At 42.5% G+C, this 19,411-nt stretch overlaps 1 protein-coding gene across 3 annotated transcripts in view; it reads right to left on the bottom strand.

Moving 5' to 3' along the window:
• The window catches only part of GPBP1L1 (GC-rich promoter binding protein 1 like 1), a 44,910-nt gene that overhangs the window by 5,998 nt on the left and 19,501 nt on the right, over positions 1-19,411 (bottom strand). For all 3 annotated transcript variants that reach the window (XM_070941381.1, XM_070941382.1, XM_070941380.1), the window contains exons 4-7: positions 6,715-6,844; positions 6,139-6,416; positions 5,149-5,221; positions 773-966 (exon numbers count right to left, since the gene is read on the bottom strand). In XM_070941381.1, the coding sequence (XP_070797482.1) occupies positions 773-966; positions 5,149-5,221; positions 6,139-6,416; positions 6,715-6,844 (675 nt within the window). The remainder of the gene's footprint in view (positions 1-772; positions 967-5,148; positions 5,222-6,138; positions 6,417-6,714; positions 6,845-19,411) is intronic.

The following is a 19,411-nucleotide window of genomic DNA, read 5'->3' as shown; positions in this document are numbered from 1 at the left end:
ATGCAGCATTAAGTATATCAATCCTTTACCATATTTCTCTGTTGTAATTCCTAGTAGGAATCGTTCTGGTTTCAAATCTATGTTTTGGTCTAGCATCTCTTCCAACCATGTCTTTATCTGACACCAAAATTCCCTGGCTTTTGTACATAACCACCACATGTGATAAAAAGATCCTAACACTGAGTTACATTTCCAACACCGCAGTGATAAATTCCTGTTCATTTTTGCTAACCATGTAGGCGGAAGATGCCACCTATAGAACATTTTGTATAAGTTTTCTTTATACGCAGTGGCTATGCCAAAAATCATTGTTAAGTGCAACCAATATTGTATCTACTGAACCCTGGTGTGAAATGCCAACTGAAATTGGTTCAGATAACCCATTTCCCCTCAAGAACCTCAAAGTAGGCATCTTCTTTTAAATGTCTACACAATGCTAACTGACAATATAGAAGAGTTGAACCAAGTTTCCAACAATAAAGATAGGAAGAGCCCATGGACCCTCCTATACTGTTAGTATTTTATTTTTATATTAGTATACCACAGATATTTATACTGTATTACTATATTACTATAACATAATTTCAATTGCCCCTATTGCTACCATGTTTCCCCAAAAATAAGACCCTGTCTTATATTTTTTTGAACCTTGAAATAAGTGCTTGGCCTTACTGCCATGCGCTCAAAAGCCCGATTGGGCTTATTATCAGGGGATGTCTTATTTTGGAGGAAACAGGGTACTATAATAGCTTCTCATTGATATTCTGTGTACCTTTGATGGGGGTGCTGCAGGCTTAGGAACCAGATTTTTGTAGACACTTGGGACGATGGGGGTTGCCTTGTTGCCATTTGAAAGCTGAGGTCCTGGTGATGTGAATGCAGCTGAGAAGGCAGCAGCAGGATCCTCTTTTGAAACCTTTTTGATGACCAGCATCTTGGTAGGTTGCTTGGCACTAGGAGGATTTTCTAATAAAACAACATGGAAGAAGCTTAGTATTTCAACAAAAAATGTGTTCATACCTGTCCATCTCCTGTACCTGCTCATGTTAAATCAACGCAGAAAGTTATCAAGGATGAATTTAGAAGCTGAAAATTAACAATAATCTAAATGTTAAAAAGTAAATTTGTTTTTTTTTTAAAGAATTCCTGTAAGAATATTTTTATGATCTTATAAACTTATGTTGAGTATCAAAAATCTAGCAACTGCATAAGATTTTAACTAAAGTCTTAATTTCAGTTTTAGTTCTTCACCTCTCTTCTCCTTTTGATAGGCTTCATCCGTATTATTGCTTAACAATGTTAAAGGCTACCTGAAACTTGGGGCATTATATGGTGATATGAATCATGGCTGATAAGTTTAGTTGCAAGTGTTGGTCAATATAATGAAATATACCTAATCTTCCAAATCTGAATGAAGTAAGTCTTAAGCTGCTTTAGGCATTTGTTGGATGTATGTTCAATGATACAATCAAATAAAGATTTATTTAGACATATATTTGTATTTAATGGTGTTTATAATCTTAAATATGTATGAAACTCTAAGTCATGTAATATGTGATAATCAGACACTTGGAAATTAGCCGGTAAACTAGCACCATCTACTACACTATATGACAGCCAGTTTGGACTAGTGGTAAGGCACCAGGCTAGAGAGCAGGACATTTGAGTTCTAGTCCCGCCTTCACTATGAAAGCCAGCTGGGTGACCTTGGGCTGGTTACTCTCTCTCAGCCCAACTCATCTTACAAGGTGGTTGTTGTGGGGAAAATAGGAGGAAAATGTGTTGGATATATTCACTACTTGTTTGTAAAGAATAATAAAGGTGGGATATAAACAAAATAAATATATATATAGAATTTTAGTGTTTTTCAAGTATCAGCTATACTGTATCAAGTATACAGTATATTCATCAGAAGGCCAGCTCTGTAGTAGCTAAGATAATGGATTAGAAAACAGGAGACCATACAATCCTTCCTTAGACATAAAAACCCTCTGGGTGACTTTACAGCTGCAAAGAACTGAATTCAAATAAATATAAAGAGAACTGAGATACTAGTTTTTGGGTATTCCCTGGAGTTCCTGTTACAAACGAATTATTTTGTAAGACAGTTTATTTTTAATTGTTAAATAAAACAAGTGAGCTGATCAGCAAGAATATTTTGAATTAGAGTGATATATAGTCACCCATCCCACCAATGGAACTCTGGGTGATTAACAAGAATTTAAATACTATCTATGCTCCTCACTTAACTACTCATTCAGCAAACTTACGACAGTGATGAAATAGTACTTTGACTGGTTCTTGTAATTAGGACACTCACAGTATTCTACACTCACATGATTTCGTTACAATTTTCACTGCTGGCTTCCTGGAAGCAAAATCAGTAGAGGAGCCACCAACAGGGAGTGAATGGTGATCATGTGACCTGTTGCTAAAATGATTAATGTGCTTAATGTTGATGCGGGACTCCCTTAACAGAAATTGGAAATGCCATCGGTAAATGACGTGACATTAGACTTTATGATTATTATTTAGTGACAGAAATTCTGGCCCCAATTATCATCGTTAAGTGAGGACTACCTGTATATATGCGTCCAGATAGTCACCATAAATAAATAAAAACATATAAAGTGGCTCTCAAAAACACCATTCTCTAATGTGGGCTCAACTACACTTCCAGGTCCCATGCTCAATAATATAGCCATGTGAGCAGAGTTGAGCCTAGCAAAACCTTGAGTAGTATGGTGTTCTAGAGTCAGGTACAGTTACAGAAAAGGCCAGCTTTCTTGCTCCCACTAGATCAAGGGTCGGCAACCTTAAACACTCAAAAGAGCCACTTGGACCTGTTTCCCACAGAAAAAAAACACACCGGACCCACAAAACCTGGGTGGGCGTGGCCAACTCAATGTCACTCCCTCCCGCCCAGTCACATGACACCCCCCAGCCACGCCTACCCAGCCACCAAACCATTGTCTCTCTCCCTCTGTATCTCTCCCTCTTCCCCTCTCTCACCCCTCTCTATGTATCACTCTGTGTCTGTCTGTTTCTCTCTCTCTCTCTCTCCCTCCATGGGTGTGTGTGTGTCCCCCACTCCCTTCAGGTGGCTGTCCTCCTCCTCCCCCCTCCTCTTGTGATGCCCTGGCCCGCTGTGGCTGAGCCGGGAGCATGCGCATGCATGGGGAGATCCTCCCCAAGCGAGTGCCAAAGTGCAGCAAAGGTGCACGTGGGATGGGTGGCCGCTCGCTTAGGAGGGTCTTAACAGGACGTGGCTTCTCTCCTGCACTAATGCTCCGGTCATCACCTTGCCATTGCATCCCCCATCCCCGGCAGCTCTTCAGCCGATTGCATAGGGTGCAAACTCCAGCCCGAAGCGGCAGAAAGCGAAGGCTGCCTCACGTGCAAATGTGACACGAAGGCAGGTACTCCTTCGCTCCTGCACTTTCCTCCTCATCCTACTCTTGTGACGCCCTGGCCGGCTGTGGCTGAGCCGGGAGCATGCGCACGCATGGGGAGACCTCCTTAAGCAAGCCACTGCCCACCCCACGCAACCCTTTCCTGAGCTTCGGTGCTTGCTTGAGGAGGGTTTCCCCGCACATGCGCATGCTCCCAGCTCAGCCACAGCCAGGGCATCATGAGAGTGGGAGGAGGAGTGCAGGAGAGAAGCCGTGTCCTGCTAAGACCCTACTAAGCGAGTGGCCGCCCACCTCACATGGACCTTTGCTGTGCTTTGGCACTCGCTTGAGGAGGGTCTCCTGGCACGTGCGCACGCTCCCAGCTCGGGGGGGAGAGTGCAGGAGTGAAGCTGCCCTGTACCTGCCTTCGCACCACATTTGTGCATAAGGCAGCCTTTGCTTCCTGCTGCTTCGGGCTGGAGTCCAAAAAAGAAATGAGAGGCGAGGGGTGGGGTGGGGCCAACCAGTGATGGGACAGGGAGATGCGGCAGAGGGCCCAAAGAGCCGCATGCGGCTCCGGAGCCCCAGGTTGCCGACCCCTGTCTTAGAAGATAGAAATATGCACATTTCTTATGTTCCTCACATTCTGTGACTAAAGCAAACATTTGAATTATATGAACTGTTAATGCTCATGCTGATAAATTGAATAAAACGTGACAGACTGATCATAGGTTGGATTAGATTTCTTTGTTGGCTAATAAAAAAATAATTCATAGTAAACCCTTCAACTGGCATCAAGTATTATATCACAATCAATTCCTCTTTGTATAGAAAGCATTTTAATGTACTAGACTTTATGAGCCTGGGAATTATGGAAGTAGATATAAAATACATCTTCAGGAAAGCATTTTGGAATTGTTAAAGGGAATCTCAAGCACACTAAGCATGCTCAAGAGAGTAAGGTTCCACAATCTACTAAGAAAATATATACTTGAATACTACTGAGCCTAATTCATTAAGAATACATTTTTGGGAAGAGCTAAATGCAATATTTTTTGGAATATTGGATTTATACAATTAGAAAAAAATAGTATTTTTTGGCACTTCACATTTTTGAGGCACTGTCACTTCTGAATGAATCAAGAATCATGCAGCTATTCAAAGATGCTATTGTAGCTCTCTCTTATACTATGTACCTGATGATTTTTATGTCAACATTTTGGACAGCAGAGAAAAATCTTTGATACTATATGATCTTCTACATGAAGGTCACAGGGCAGAATTATATGTATTAAGTATGAAAAACTTTACATTGACCTTTCTTAAGTAACATGATTTTCTACAGTTCTCCTGATATGGCCATCTTTAAATTCTGCAATGTATGGGACTTATTTACATTATCTAACATCAACTAAATTAGTATGATATTTAAAAGCAGTTTTCTGGTGCTTAGATTCTTCATGCATTTTTTGAGTGTGCATAAATGTCTTGAGGTTTATGAATCAATGCTAATACTAATGCCAATCTGGGGGGAAATGGGATGATGTACCCATATCTAGTTTCTGCACAGTATTCTACCATTCCTAAAAATAGGCAAGCCTCTTTATAGTTTATTACTAAAATATAATTTCTAATATAACACAACACAGAGAAGAAAAACTTACTTGGTTATTTTTATAAACTGAGTAAATAGAAAAAGATTAGACTATTTCTACAACTACAGAAAATACCTCTCTCCCAATGCCTCAGTACCTACCCCAAACACCAGATGGAGTTCCAGCTGGTTTACCCTGGCTGTGCTGTTTTCCAGCTTCTGGATTCAATGATGGCTGTAAGAAGCACACCAAAATGTCAAACACATTTCATGTTTTGTTAGAGTTTCAATTTCATTAAATTTCCTAGCTAGAAATAAGCATTTGACCCAACATTAGGTATATTAACATTCTGACAATTTACCTACATAGAATCTAGTATTTGTTTTATAATGCATTCTGACAGGAGAAAAGTGTTGCACATTAAAACCATAAGAAACAATTATAAATACTTTGAAGCCTGGTGACAACTTGGTGCATAATGAGGGGAAGAAATCTTTGGCACCTGAAGCCCCTCTAAGTCTGCAAAATTACCAAAACTGATTCCTATAAGCAGGAAATGTATGGTAACTATAGCATACTCTATAATATGACCTTATCATTTTTAGAAACATGAAGTCTCTCCACCTTTGCTGGAAAAATAAACAGAAAGTCCTGACCCCTTCTACTATTATCTGGATAGCAGGTTTTTCTCCCTTGATATAAAGTTATTAAAACTTATAATTTCAACCTTCTTTTTCTTTCCTCAGCACCCCTACTTTGGGTACCCAAAACCACCCACATGGTTGCATTTTGTACCAACTGAAGGTTCCAGACAGTTCTCTAGGGTAGCCCAGCCCCATGTGGAGTGCATTGCAATAGTCCAACCAGTAGATGACCAGGGCATGAGTGACTTGAGTGGAGAGCCTCCCTATTCAGGAAGGGCATAATTGGACCACAACATGAAGCTGAGCAAAAGTCTTCCTAGCCATGGCTTCCAGCTGCTCTTTAAACAGGAGCCTTGTGTCCACGAGAACCCTGCACAGGATCTGTTTGGTGCAACCCATCCAAGACCAAAGATGATAAACTCATGGATACAAATTGATATTTATATCAATCTCCAGGAAACATAGTATATTTAAGGAACATCTTAATTTTATTCAGAGTTTACTTACAAAATCTTCCTCCTCAAACTGCAATTTCTCCTTCTCTTCCTTCTCCTCCCTAGCTTCAGCAGTTGGCTTTTCCTGAAAAGCTGAATTCTTTCGGGAATGGAAATTGCCATTCCAATGGCGATGAGATCCAGTTCCTCCTCCTCTCTGACTCATGCCATCATGGCCACGTGAAGAACCATGCCAACCTGGCTGACTGCCAGCTAGTCCAACATGAGTTCCTTTAGAAACACCAGAATCCACAGAATCATGGCGGTGCAGGGAAGGCTGATGCCAACAGTCTGGATAAGATATGAAGTAATTACATAAACAAAGCTAGTTATCATTTGAAAAAATGCCACAACATACAAGACCTTCTGCAAAAGTTTAGATACACCAATATAATCTCATTATAGGAGCATCTCCTTACTAATAAACTGATATTCAATCAAATCATTGATTTTAAGAGTATCAAACTACTGGAGTTCAAAACTGGAGGATAGGAAGCCACAAAATTGTGGGGAAAGGGGGAACACCAGCTGAAGTTCAAGCCTATTTTTTCTCCAGTGCTATTTACTTATCCAGCAGTGAGCATCATACCTCCAGCAGTTCTGAGGGGGCCATTATTAAAGAAACCATCGGAAGAGTTGTGGCGTCTTCGGCTTACACCAAACCGGCCTTCTCCCCGAGGAAGATGTTCTCCATGCTTTTCAAAAGTAGCTCCAGGAGCCTATGAATAAAGGGGAAACATGTAAAGACTGCTGTGATTGTATTAACAGTATATACAGTCACATATACATGAACTTTCAGAAGAGGCAGGTCAACAGCAAATTTTAAAATAATCAAAAGTCACACATGGTAAAATACACAGAATAACTTTATGAATCAGACTTTAACAATATAATTTTGCAATCTTTAAAATATTTCTCAGAATTCATTTGAAATCTTTAATAATACGGCAAATGTCACTCTGTGAGCAGATGGATGGTTCCAAAATGTGATAAATATAATAAATAAACTAATAAGATCTTTGTTATTACAGCACACTAAATTGATAAGTCTCAATTTAGGACCTACATAAAAAAAATATATTCTCCAGAACAAATTACTATATTAAAAAAAACCAAACATGGGGCTGTATTTATACAAATGCATAGTTCAAATGACATATCAAGATTAAATCAATCTACTTTTAAATATGTCTACTTTATTAGAAAATAAAGCAGAAATCCAAGTTGTTTCTTGTTTCAATAACGTACCATTCTATTAATCAATTTGCTTAGATAGCACTGGTAGAATATCAGCTACTTTCCAAAAGTAGCTTTTCACTGTTTAAGAGGCAGTAGGCATCAACACATTTTTAAATTAAAATTAAAGAAATAAGAAAAATGGCCATGATCTCATGTGAGGAAACAGATTTTACTATTTTGAAAAAAAACCCCACTCTATTCTAAGTGTCAGAATATAATGTCATATTTTTCTATCAAATTTCTATTTTAAATTAAATCTGTGATTTTACCAAAATATCCTGAGTATTTTGATACATTGCATATACCGGTAACCCCTAGAGTGGGGCCATGGTGGCTCACGTGGTAAGACACTCCGCTGAGGTTGGCAGCTCGGCGGTTCAATTCCCGTGAGCGAATAAACCACCTAGGGCAGCGGTTCTCAACCTGGGGGTCGCGACTCCTTTGGGGGTTGAACGGCCATTTCACAGGGGTCGCCAAAGCCCTCTCTCGCCCCCCCCACGCCTTCACTCACCCTCACTCTCTGCTCTGTTGGATCGCCGGCCGTTTGCTTACCCTGCCCACTCCCAATCTATTGCTGCCTCCTGAGTCCCAGCTGATGGCTAGAGGAAAAAAAAACTGTTTAAATTCTTGCTGCGGGGCTTCAAAGGGCCGCCCTATAGCCAGTGGTGGGATTCTGCCGGTTCTGCCCCGCCCCGTCCCTTGCCCCGCCCCTCCGCACCACTATTTATTGCCAATAAATAGTGGTGGGCGATGGGTGGGCGAGCCAGCAATTTAACAAATGGTTCGGTGTTTTTTTGTAATTTTATTGGCCCACGGAGCTTCAGCATAGGCTAATTAGCCCTTGATTAGATCGGCTCCCGACTCTCAGCTGATTTGCTCTCAGCTGTTTTGCTCAGGGCTCTGCTGCTTGTTTGCAGAGTGCTGGAGCAATTTTTCCCCCCCTAGCTATGCTGAAAAACGAAACTGAAAGTAAAGCAGGCTGTTGGCTTTGCTGTTGCTACAATGTTGGAAAATCAGGCAAGCAGATTTCTTTTCTTTTTTCTCACCAAAAAAAGGTAGGTGCAAACAATGGGAAATTTAGGGAAAAAGTGGAGAGTTCAAGATTTTAAAACACAAAAGAAAAAAAGCTCTATTTAACTAGGGAATTGTAATAATTGAGATACTATTAATTGTATATTGTGTTGAAAGCAGAAATGGTTAAGTTGTGGTTTGGAGGAATATATGGGGGAAATTATTTGGTTTATTATTATTGGTAAATATAATTAATTGATTTGTAAGAAATTGGATTGCATGGAAATAATTGGAATATTCATGTTCATATTGATTAATATACAAAAAAGGTAGTTATATAACTAATTGATTTATATTAAAATGTTGAATTTATATTAAACAACTGTAATATTACATAATTAACCAATGTGAGGATCGATATAAAAATAGATGACAATGGGAAAGGGTATAATATAGAATAGAAGGGAAAAATTGAATTTGATTAAGATTAGAGATGAGGATGAAGGGTAATATTGTTTTTTTTAGAAAAATAGATGAGGAATAAATATGGCAAATAGGAAATATAGAAATTGTAAATTTAATTGAAATGACTAAACACTGTTTAAATTTGTGAACCGGCCAAATACTCTGTTCAAAGAAAATACATTGTATGTTTTTATGTGTGTTTCTAATTATTGTTATTTATTCATATTTATTCTCTTTTATTCTTTAAAGTTTAACAATTCATTCTTTATCTTAATATCTTTATATTTGTTTGGGGTTGGCTTTCTTCCCTTTCATCTTTTTTATTGTACAGCAATCTTTCTCCTCAAACCTACCACCTCTCTCTCTTCTTTCCTTCTTACTTTCTCTTCCTCCCCCTCTTCTTCTCCTCCCTACTTCTTCCTTTCTCCTTCTCCTCCTCCCTCGCTTACCCTCACTCCTACTCTAATTTTCCTTCCCTTCCTTCATCTCTCTCTATTGCTGTATCCTTTTATGCATATGGACTACTCAGAGGGCTGAAAAAGTTATTTCTGACTGGTGCTCGCACTTTTGACCAGACCTCGAACTTACGACTGTCCTCACATTTTATGTTTTTGCCCTATCTTGTCACCATGGTGAAGAGAAGCAGTTGTGAAATGAGTGACACGGTTGTTAAGAATGCTACAATGGGCATAAATGATGACCAGTCATAAGTGCGAAGACTGGTCAAAAGTGCGAGGACCTGTCAGAAATCACTTTTTTCAGCCCTCTGGGTAGTCCTTTTGTGCACATGGACTACTCAGAGGGCTGAAAAAGTTATTTTTGACTGGTCCTCGCACTTTTGACCAGATCTCGAATTTACGACTGTCCTCACATTTTACGTTTTTTGCCCTATCTTATCACCATGGTGAAAAGAAGCAGTTGTGAAATGAGTGACATGGTTATTAAGAATGCTGCATGGGCATAAATGTGAGGATGGTTATAAGTGTGAGGACCAGTCAAAAGTGCGAGGACCTGTCAGAAATGACTTTTTCAGCCCTCGGAGTAGTCCCTATACACATAGCCATGGCCACCCGATCACATGACCAGCTAGCCACGCCCACCCAGTCACATGACCAGCTAGCCACACCCACCCAGTCACATGACCTCCAAGCCACGCCCACAAAATAAGCCATGCCCACAGAACCGGTAGTAAAAAAAATTTAGAACCCACCCCTGGTTGGGGGTCACCACAACATGAGGAACTGTATTAAAGGGTCACGGCATTAGGAAGGTTGAGAATCACTGACCTAGGGACAGGAAAGGAGCCTCCCACGAGTGCCTACTGGCATTCAGGCATCCCATGGGTAAGATAACAGCACCCGAAAAAAATTCCTTTCACAGAGGCAGCCAGCCACTTCGGTGATCCCTGGCTAACACGTGCCATACTCTAAACAAACTCCTAGAGCAGTAATGGCTAACCATTTTGCCATTGTGTGCCAGGAGAGGGGGGGTGGGGGAGGTTTGCGCGTGCGCATGCCCACACCCATAATTCTATGTGCCCTGCCCTGCGCAACCCCCCTCCCCCTGCTTCTGGCATGCGATGGCCTGGTAGGCCTGTTTTTCTTTCTTACCTGGAGAAAGATTTCTCCAGATCCTCTCTATGCATCTGTGGAGGGCAAAAACAGCCTTTCCCACTCCCTCGAAGGCCCTCCGGAGGCCTGAAAGGGCCCATTTCCCAACTTCCGGTGGGTCAGGAAGTGACTTTTTTTGCTGTCCCCAGCCTCCAGAGACTCCTAGAGAGGCCTTCCCCACCCACTCCAGGCCCTCCGGAGCAGGAAACAGCCTGTTTTCCTACTTCTGGTGGGCCCAGAAGGCCCGAAAATCAGCTGGCCGGCGCACGCATGCACACCAGAGCTGAGCTGGTATGCCCACTGATATGGCTATGCGTGCCACCTGTGGCACATGTGCCATAGGTTCACCACCACGGTCCTAAAGTATCTGCTAGACCAGGTGTGTCAAATTCTATTTCACTGAGGGCCGCATCAGGGTTGACCTTGGGAAGCCAAGGTGGGCGTGGCCAGCTCAATGTCATTCATGTCGGGCACCTGTGGTGGTCCAAGAGCTCTGCCAGTGAAAATGGGCTCCTGAGTTCCATTTTTGGCTGTGACTGCTTCCTGCAACTCTCTGCCAGTGAAAACGGAGCTCGGGAGGGCCGCCTGAAGCACCATGGGCTGGTCCTTTGCTGTTTCCAGGGTGGGCGTGCGGGTCAGAACTAAGCACCCCACAGGCCGGATCTGGCCCGTGGGCCTTGAGTTTGACACCCCTGTGGTAGACAGACCACTTCAATTTTGCAGGGTTGGCACACTCCAAATTCCTTCAATTAAATAATATCACTAAGAAGACTCCAGAAGCAAGCCTTCTCTTTAGCAGTGACTACCCTCTAGAACAGCGGTTCTCAACCTGGGGGTCGCGACCCCTTTGGGGGTCGAACGGCCATTTCACAGGGGTCGCCAAAGCCCTCTCTCGCCCCCCCCACCTTCACTCACACTCACCCTCTGCCTCTGTTGGATCGCCGGTCGCCATTCGCTTACCCCGCCCACTCCCAATCTATTGCTGCCTCTGGAGTCCCAGCTGATGGCTAGAGGGAAACAAACCAGTGGTGGGATTCTGCCGGTTCTAGGTGGCTTGGCCGAACCATTTGTTAAATTGCTGGCTCGCCCCGCCCCTTGCCAATAAATAGTGGGGGTGCGGCGGGGCGGGGCGAGGGGTGGGCGAGCCAGTAATTTAACAAACGGTTCAGTGTTTTTTTGCAATTTATTGGCCTCGCAGCACACCGAACCGTTTGTTAAATTGCTGGCTCATCCGCCCCTCGCCTCCCACCCGCGCGGCATCAGCCTACCCTAGCCCAGGGCTGGGCAATTGTGGCTCTTTTTCAACCTGTGGACTTCAACTCCCGCCTAGCCCATTCTGGGGAATTGTAGAGAATTCTGGGAGTTGAAGTCCACAAGTTTTAAAGCTGCCAAGGTGGGAGACATCTGCTGTTACACTGTAGAATCCTTTCAAGCATGAAGATGGCCAAGTAAGTATCCTCCTTGAGAGACAACAGTTGAATATCAGGAGGGCTGTTAGAGGGCAGGGCTACATTTGGAAATTTTTGCATTTTTGCAGGTGGTGCAATACGATCTGGTGTCTGCAATGGAGAGCAAAATCCGGCTTCTTCTCTCCGCTGTAAGTGCGGCATCAGGATTCCACCTTGGTATATTTGCAGCACAAGGCAGCCCTCCTCTCTTGCAGCTTGGGACTTGGAGCGGTAAACAGCGTCCGGTTTGGGAATCAGCGGATTTTGCTTTCCATTGCTCTCTCAGCCCCCTGCAAGCTCTCGTCTCTCGAGGAGCGCTCCCTGAAGTGGGGCGGGAAACTTTGGTTGGGCTTCTCAAGAGATGAGAGTTTGCATGGGGCCGAGAGAGCAATGGAGAGCAAAATCCAGCTGCTCCCCGAACCAGACGCTGTTTACCGCTCCTAGTCGGCAGGAAACGAGGGCTGCCTTGCAACGCAAATATACCAAGGCGGAATCCTGATGCTGCACTTACAGCAGAGAGAAGAAGTTGGATTTTGCTCTCCATTGCAGACACCAGATCGGCCCCCTGCAAGAGAATGAGAGAGAGAAAGTGGGGGAGAGAGAGGGAAAGAGGGGGAGAGAGAAAGAGATAAAAAGAGTGGGGGAGAGAGAGAAGGGGGAGAGAAAGAATGAGAGAGTGGGGGAGAGAGAGAAGGGGGAGAGAAAGAGAGAATGAGAGAGAGTGGAGGAGAGAGAGAAGGGAGAGAAAGAATGAGAGAGTAGGGGAGAGAGAGAAGGGGAAGAGAGAGAAAGAGAGAGAGAGAGGGAGAGTGGGGGAGAGAGGGAGAAAGGGGGGGAGAGAAAGAGAGAATGAGAGAGGGGGGAGAGAGAGAGAAAGAGGGGGGGAGAGTGCCTGAAGGACCCTATTCCATCACTGGGAGTCCAAATGCTTCAGCAAGTGGCGCACTGGATTCGTATTAGTGGTCTGCGAAATTTAAAATTATGAACTTGGTGGTCCCTGAGGTCCAAAAGGTTGGGGACCCCTGCTCTGGAGGATTTAAGTAGCTTAACTGTGCTTGCTTGTCAATACCAGAATTACAGAGTTGGAAGAGACCTTTGGAGGTTTCTAGTCCAGAGATCTCCAACCTTAGCAACTTTCTTTGCCTGGACCTGATGCTTCCTGAGAGGCAGGGGGTCTCTCCGAATGGGACCCCCTCCCCAAAAGGCTGGTCCCAAAGCCCTAGCTCAGAGGTCTTCAAACTTGGCAGCGTTAAGACTTGTGGACTTCAACTCCCAGAATTCTCTAGCCAGCATAGCTGGCTGGGGAATTCTGGGAGTTGAAGTCTGCCAGGCTTAAAGTTGCCAAGGTTGGAGATTTCTGGACTAGAAGATAAATGATGGCATAAATGATGACTGGTTAAAAGTGCGAAATCACTTTTTTCAGCCCTCTGGATAGTCCCCATGTGCATATGGACTACTCAGAGGGCTGAAAAAGTTATTTTTGACCGGTCCTCGCACTTTTGACCAGTCCTTGAACTTACGACTGTCCTCACATTTCACGTTTTGTGCCCTATCTTGTCACCGTGGTGAATAATAATAATAATAATAATAATAATAATAATAATTTTATTTCTATACCGCCCTTCTCCCGAAGGACTCAGGGCGGTGTACAGCCTATTTAAAAACACAGACAAAACAATGATATAACATTTAAAATAATTAAATAAGTGGCTCAAATTTAAAACCCCAATAAATTTAAATACCCCAATTTAAAACTATTGTGTTGATAGTCCGGCCTGGCAGAACAACAGGGTCTTCAATGCGCAGCGAAACACCCGGAGGTCAGATATCTTACGAGTTTCCGGGGGCAGTTCATTCCACAGGGCTGGGGCTCCCACAGAGAAGGCCCTCCCTCTGGGCGTCGCCAGCCGACATAACTTGGCTGATGGCACCCTGAGGAGACCCTCTCTGTGGGAACGAACTGGTCGGTGGGAGGCTATTGGTGGCAGAAGACGGTCTCGGAGGTACCCGGGTCCTATGCCATGGAGCGCTTTAAAGGTGGTAACCAACACCTTGAATCGCACCCGGAAGACCACCGGGAGCCAGTGCAGCTCGCGCAGGAGGGGTGTCACATGGGCATAACGGGTTGCGCCCATAACCACCCGCGCGGCCGCATTCTGGACCAGTTGGAGCCTCTGAGTGCTCTTCAAGGGGAGCCCCATGTAGAGAGCATTACAATAGTCCAACCGGGAAGTAACAAGGGCATGAGTGACCGTGCGCAGGGCGTTCCGATCCAGAAAGGGCTGCAACTGGCCAATCAGGCGAACCTGATAAAAGGCCCCCCTGGCCACGGCCGTCATATGCTCTTCTAAAGACAGCCGCGCATCCAGGAGGACACCCAGATTGCGAGCCCTCTCCGTGGGGGGCAAAGATTCACCCCCAATAGTCAGCGATGGCACCTGCTGACTATATCGGGGCGCCGGAAGCCACAGCCACTCGGTCTTGGAGGGGTTGAGTCTGAGCCTGTTCCTCCCCATCCAGACCCGCACGGCCTCCAGGCAGCGAGACATCACATCAAGGGCATCGTTGGGGTGGTCTAGGGTGGAGATATACAGCTGAGTATCATCAGCGTACAGATGGCACTTCACCCCAAAACCACGGATGATCTCACCCAGCGGCTTCACATAAATGTTGAACAGGAGGGGCGAGAGGACCGACCCTTGCGGCACTCCCCATGCGAGACGCCTCGAGGTCGACCTCTGCCCCCCTGCCAACACGAACTGCAAGCGGTCGGAGAGGAAGGAGGAGAACCACTGCAAAACGGTGCCCCCTATTCCTAACCCCCTCAACCGCTGCAGCATGATACCATGGTCATGTCTGTAGAGTTGCATCAGGGAACTGTCCAGCAATGTAGATGCTGAAAACATGAAGAGAAGTAGTGGTGAAATGATTGACATGGTTGTTAAGAATGCCACAATGGGCATAAATGTGAGGATGGTCATAAGTGCGAAGACCGGTCAAAAGTGCGAGGACCTGTCAGAAATCACTTTTTTCAGCCCTCTGGGTAGTCCTTTTGTGCACATGGACTACTCAGAGGGCTGAAAAAGTTATTTTTGACAGGTCCTCGCACTTTTGACCAGTCCTCGAATTTACAACTGTCCTCACATTTTACGTTTTTTGCCCTATCTTATCACCATGGTGAAGAGAAGAAGTTGTGAAATGAGTGACATGGTTGTTAAGAATGCTGCACGGGCATAAATATGAGGATGGTCATAAGTGTGAGGACCAGTCAAAAGTGTGAGGATCTGTCAGAAATGACTTTTTTCAGCCCTCTGAGTAGTCCCTATACACATAGCCATGGCCACCCGGTCACATGACCAGCTAGCCACGCCCACCCAGTCACATGACCTCCAAGCCACGCCCACAAAATAAGCCACGCCCACAGAACCAATAGTAAAAAAATTTAGAACCCATCCCCGGTTGGGGGTCACCATAACATGAGGAACTGTATTAATGGGTCGTGGCATTAGGAAGGTTGAGAACCACTGCTCTAGAATAAAGTTTGTCCCAAGATCCAAAGGGCCCCCAATCTGTTGCTCAGAAGAATGGTGAAGACCTTGCTCTTCCTCAGGGCTTGAATAGTGACCTGATCTTGTGTAGTTTCATGTCATCTGGTCTGTTGTCCTTCCTATCTTTTACTGATGTTACTGCAATGTTACTCTTCTTTTATTGTTGTAAGCAACCCATGGCAGTATACAAGTTTAATATAATAATAATAAATTGGACAACAAAGCAGAACTACGGAAAACAAATTTTTGAATATTAGAAAATAATTGATCCATATTCAATTATCATTGAACAATGATTAACCAAAAAACAAGACCCCAATAATAGTAGAATAATAGAAGCTCACAATAGCAATTGGAAATATAAATGAAACAACTGATATGAATTACACAAATGATAATTTAGAAGAAATAACAACAGAACAAGTACAGGTTAATACTGAAACTGACCCACCAACAAGAAGAATTAAAAGAGAAGATTATGCAAAACTACCAGTAGACAAACATTGCCAGCATTGAAAGTTAGTGGCCAAAAAAGATCTGGCACCTATAAGGAAGAAATGAATAAGGTGCTTGCACAGATTAAGATAACATTTATCTTTTTTTTTTTTTATTGAAAAAGTTTTACAATTACATTTTCTCCCCATTTCCCCCCCCCCAACCCTCCCTAACCTCCCTAACTCTAGGACACTGCAACCGTCATAAATGTGATTCAGTTGTCAAGCATCCAAATGTAAATCACCTGACCATAGGGATACTGCAACAGTCATAAGTGTGAAAAATGGTCATAAGTCATTTTTTTCAGTGCCGTTGTAACTTTGAATGGTCACTAAATGAACTGTTGTAATTTGAGGACTATCTGTATTAGGCAATACAGTATCAACAGTAGAGACCTTCAAGTTTTTGGGTTCTATAATCTTAGAACATTAAAACACAACTAACAAGGTTCTTCCTGTGCCAACTCAAAAAGCTCAGACTGCCCAAGGAGCTGCTGATACAGTTTACAGAGGAATTACTGTGTCTATCATTTATACTTCTATAACTGTTTGGTTTGGTACAGCAACTAAATAGGACAGTTACACACTTCAAGGGTTAGTACAGACTTCAAAGGACTGCAGAAAAAACAATGCAACTTGTCTGCCTTCCATTGAGGACCTGTATACTGCACAAGCTAGAAAGAGAGCGGAGCAAACATCTACAGACCCCTCAAATCCTGGACACAAACTGTTTCAACTTCACTACAGAGTATTGCCAAAACAACTAGACACAAAGACAGCCCCCCCCCCACCCGCTCCACCATCACTCTGCTAAACACATAATTCCCACAACACTTGTTTTATGCCTAAGGATATCTAACCATGTAATAGGACTGTATTACTATTATCTTCTCATTTTTCCTGTTACCTACTCCTATTGGTATCTTATGACTCTCACTTTGTTGGTTGTATTTTATTATTTATGATTGTATCTTATGATTTATAATTTATCACTTTGTTGCTTGTATGTATGCTGAGAGCTGATGCACTAGAGACAAATTTCTTGTGTGTCCAATCACATTTGGCCAATAAAGAATATTCTATTAAGATCAGATGCAAGTAATTAAAAAAACACACACAAAGGAGAAAACTTGAAGAATGTAAGAATCAGAACAAACCCATTTTTTTAAAAATTGGCTTAGCCCCAGACAATTAAAAAGCTTTGGAAACCACAATGCAACAAATAGCAGCAACAGGTGGGAAAACTGAACATCTATAAAACTTATCACGTGCCAATAATGAAAAATTAGCTGGAATATAATTCCAAAAGTAGCTAACAATGAGGTTAAAATATTTTCAAATCACCAGATTTAACTGTGGCTGAAAAGAAGAAAATGTAGATAACTGATGTGGCAATACTAGGAAATAGTAGAAGACAACAAATTGGGAGAAGACCACAAAGTATCTGAAAATCAAAACTGAAAAATTATGGCATAAACTGGCTATAGTGGTTACCACTTGTTATTGACACACTGGGTGCCATATCGAAATATTTTGGATGGCACTTAGAAAATATGCACATTGGCAACATTTCCACTTGCTTGGACCTGCACATTATGCTGATACAGTACAATACTCTTAAACTCTTGGAAAGAACTCGCAGCTGATTTCACATTTTTGTTGATATAACAACAATTACTACTACTACTATTATTATCAACACTGAGCTGCAGTCTAGAGTATGTTGGGTTTGCAGGATAGTCCCTAGATTAACGGCATCAGATTGCAAAGAACAGCATACTATTAGGGTTTATATGGGGTTTGGTTGCACTTCTCTTCAACCGGGAATACTACATATAGCACAGATACAATTAACAATAGTAATATACCAAACCTTACCAAAAAGTATTCTCAGAAAGCTCCAATTGGCCAAAATTATGATGATCTGGAAAGGTCAGTACTATAGGTGGTCATCACTTATTCAGCAACCCTTGAAATTTGTGATGGCGCTGAATGAGACAGACCTAGGACCAGTCCTTGAAGGTATGGGTGCTGCAACAATCTCACCGTCACATGATCACAATATCTGAGGTCCCCTGTCAGCTTTCCACCAAGCAAAGTTAAGGGAGCTGACAGGAAGTTGTAAACTGCAGTCATGTGAGGTTCTCACTTAACAACAGCAATTGGGATGGCTTGAATTGCCAATGCTAAACAATATGGTCACGTGACATTACTACAGGTAGTCCTCGACTTATGACCGCAATTGAACCCAAAATTTCTGTTAAGTGAGCTATTTGTTAAGTGATTTTTGTCCATTTTATGACCTTTCTTGCCCCAGTGCAATTGTGAATCTGCACAATTATTGCAGTTGCTAAGTTAGTGGCATAGTTGTTGTGAGCAAATCTGGCTTCCCCGTTGACTTTGCTTTTCAGAAGGTTGCAAAAGGTGATCACATAAGCCCAGGACACTGCAATCATCATAAATATGAACCAGTTGCCAGATGTCCAAATTGTGATCACATGACTTCAGGGACACTACAATGATCGTAAATGTGAAAAACAGTCGTAAATCACTTTTTTCAATATCGTTGTATCTTTGAACAATCACTAAATAAACTGTTGTAAGTCAATGACTACTTGTACTATTTACAACCCATTACTTAGCCACAGCAACTCTAGTCCCAATTGCCACTGTAACCCAAGGTCTACAGTACTTTATATATTACATGAATGCAATATATATAAATGATAGTAATCCGATTTTGTGGAGCTAATGAATATATCTATGAAAATAAAGACACAGGTTTAATTATGAATGAAAGATCTAAAATCCATCTCACCAAATAAAACAGTTACAAATCAATAAATTGTAGTAACTGTATATATGATCCAGTAAAAAAAAAAGAATGCAAGGATCAGATGAGTTTGGGGAAACTGCTGCTATACCTGTCCGATGTGCATATCCCATCAACATGCTTCTGGCCTATCTCTGCAACACATTCCATCTGTCACGTCACATATCCCACAGTGACATAAGCCCAGTAGCCTATATACTTCATATATTCCCTACCCCTTCTCTCTTCTGAACTTCTAATGCTCTGTTTCACAACCACTACTTCAGCCTAAATCCAGTAGCTCCATTTCAATCCCTGCCGGATTAAAACAGCAAACTCTAGAAGTTCCATGCATGAAGCATTTTCCATTTTCCTTGTTTGAGTTAATGTGCTAATTATCAACTTTTATTTATTTTTTAAAATATGATTAAACAAATTATGACTCTGGTACTTTATATACAGTATATATATCTCAGCTGTGCTTAAAAGCCCTTCATGAATCTTAAAACTTAATAGGTCCATGTTCTTAATTTCAACAATTTAAGTTACAACAATGACATAGAAAAGAAATATATGGGGTTATGTTCGTTCTACATCTTAAACATGACTGTCTATATAATAAAAAGATTCCTAATTAAATCAACATAAATTTTGTTCAA

This window comes from Pituophis catenifer, unplaced genomic scaffold (assembly GCF_029215685.1).
Source record: "Pituophis catenifer annectens isolate HBS135680 unplaced genomic scaffold, rPitCat1.0.hap2 SCAF_3, whole genome shotgun sequence".
Classification (NCBI taxonomy): Eukaryota; Metazoa; Chordata; class Lepidosauria; order Squamata; family Colubridae; genus Pituophis; species Pituophis catenifer.
The sequence above is the reverse complement of the archived record's forward strand: the minus strand, read 5'-3'. Positions and strand labels throughout refer to the sequence as shown.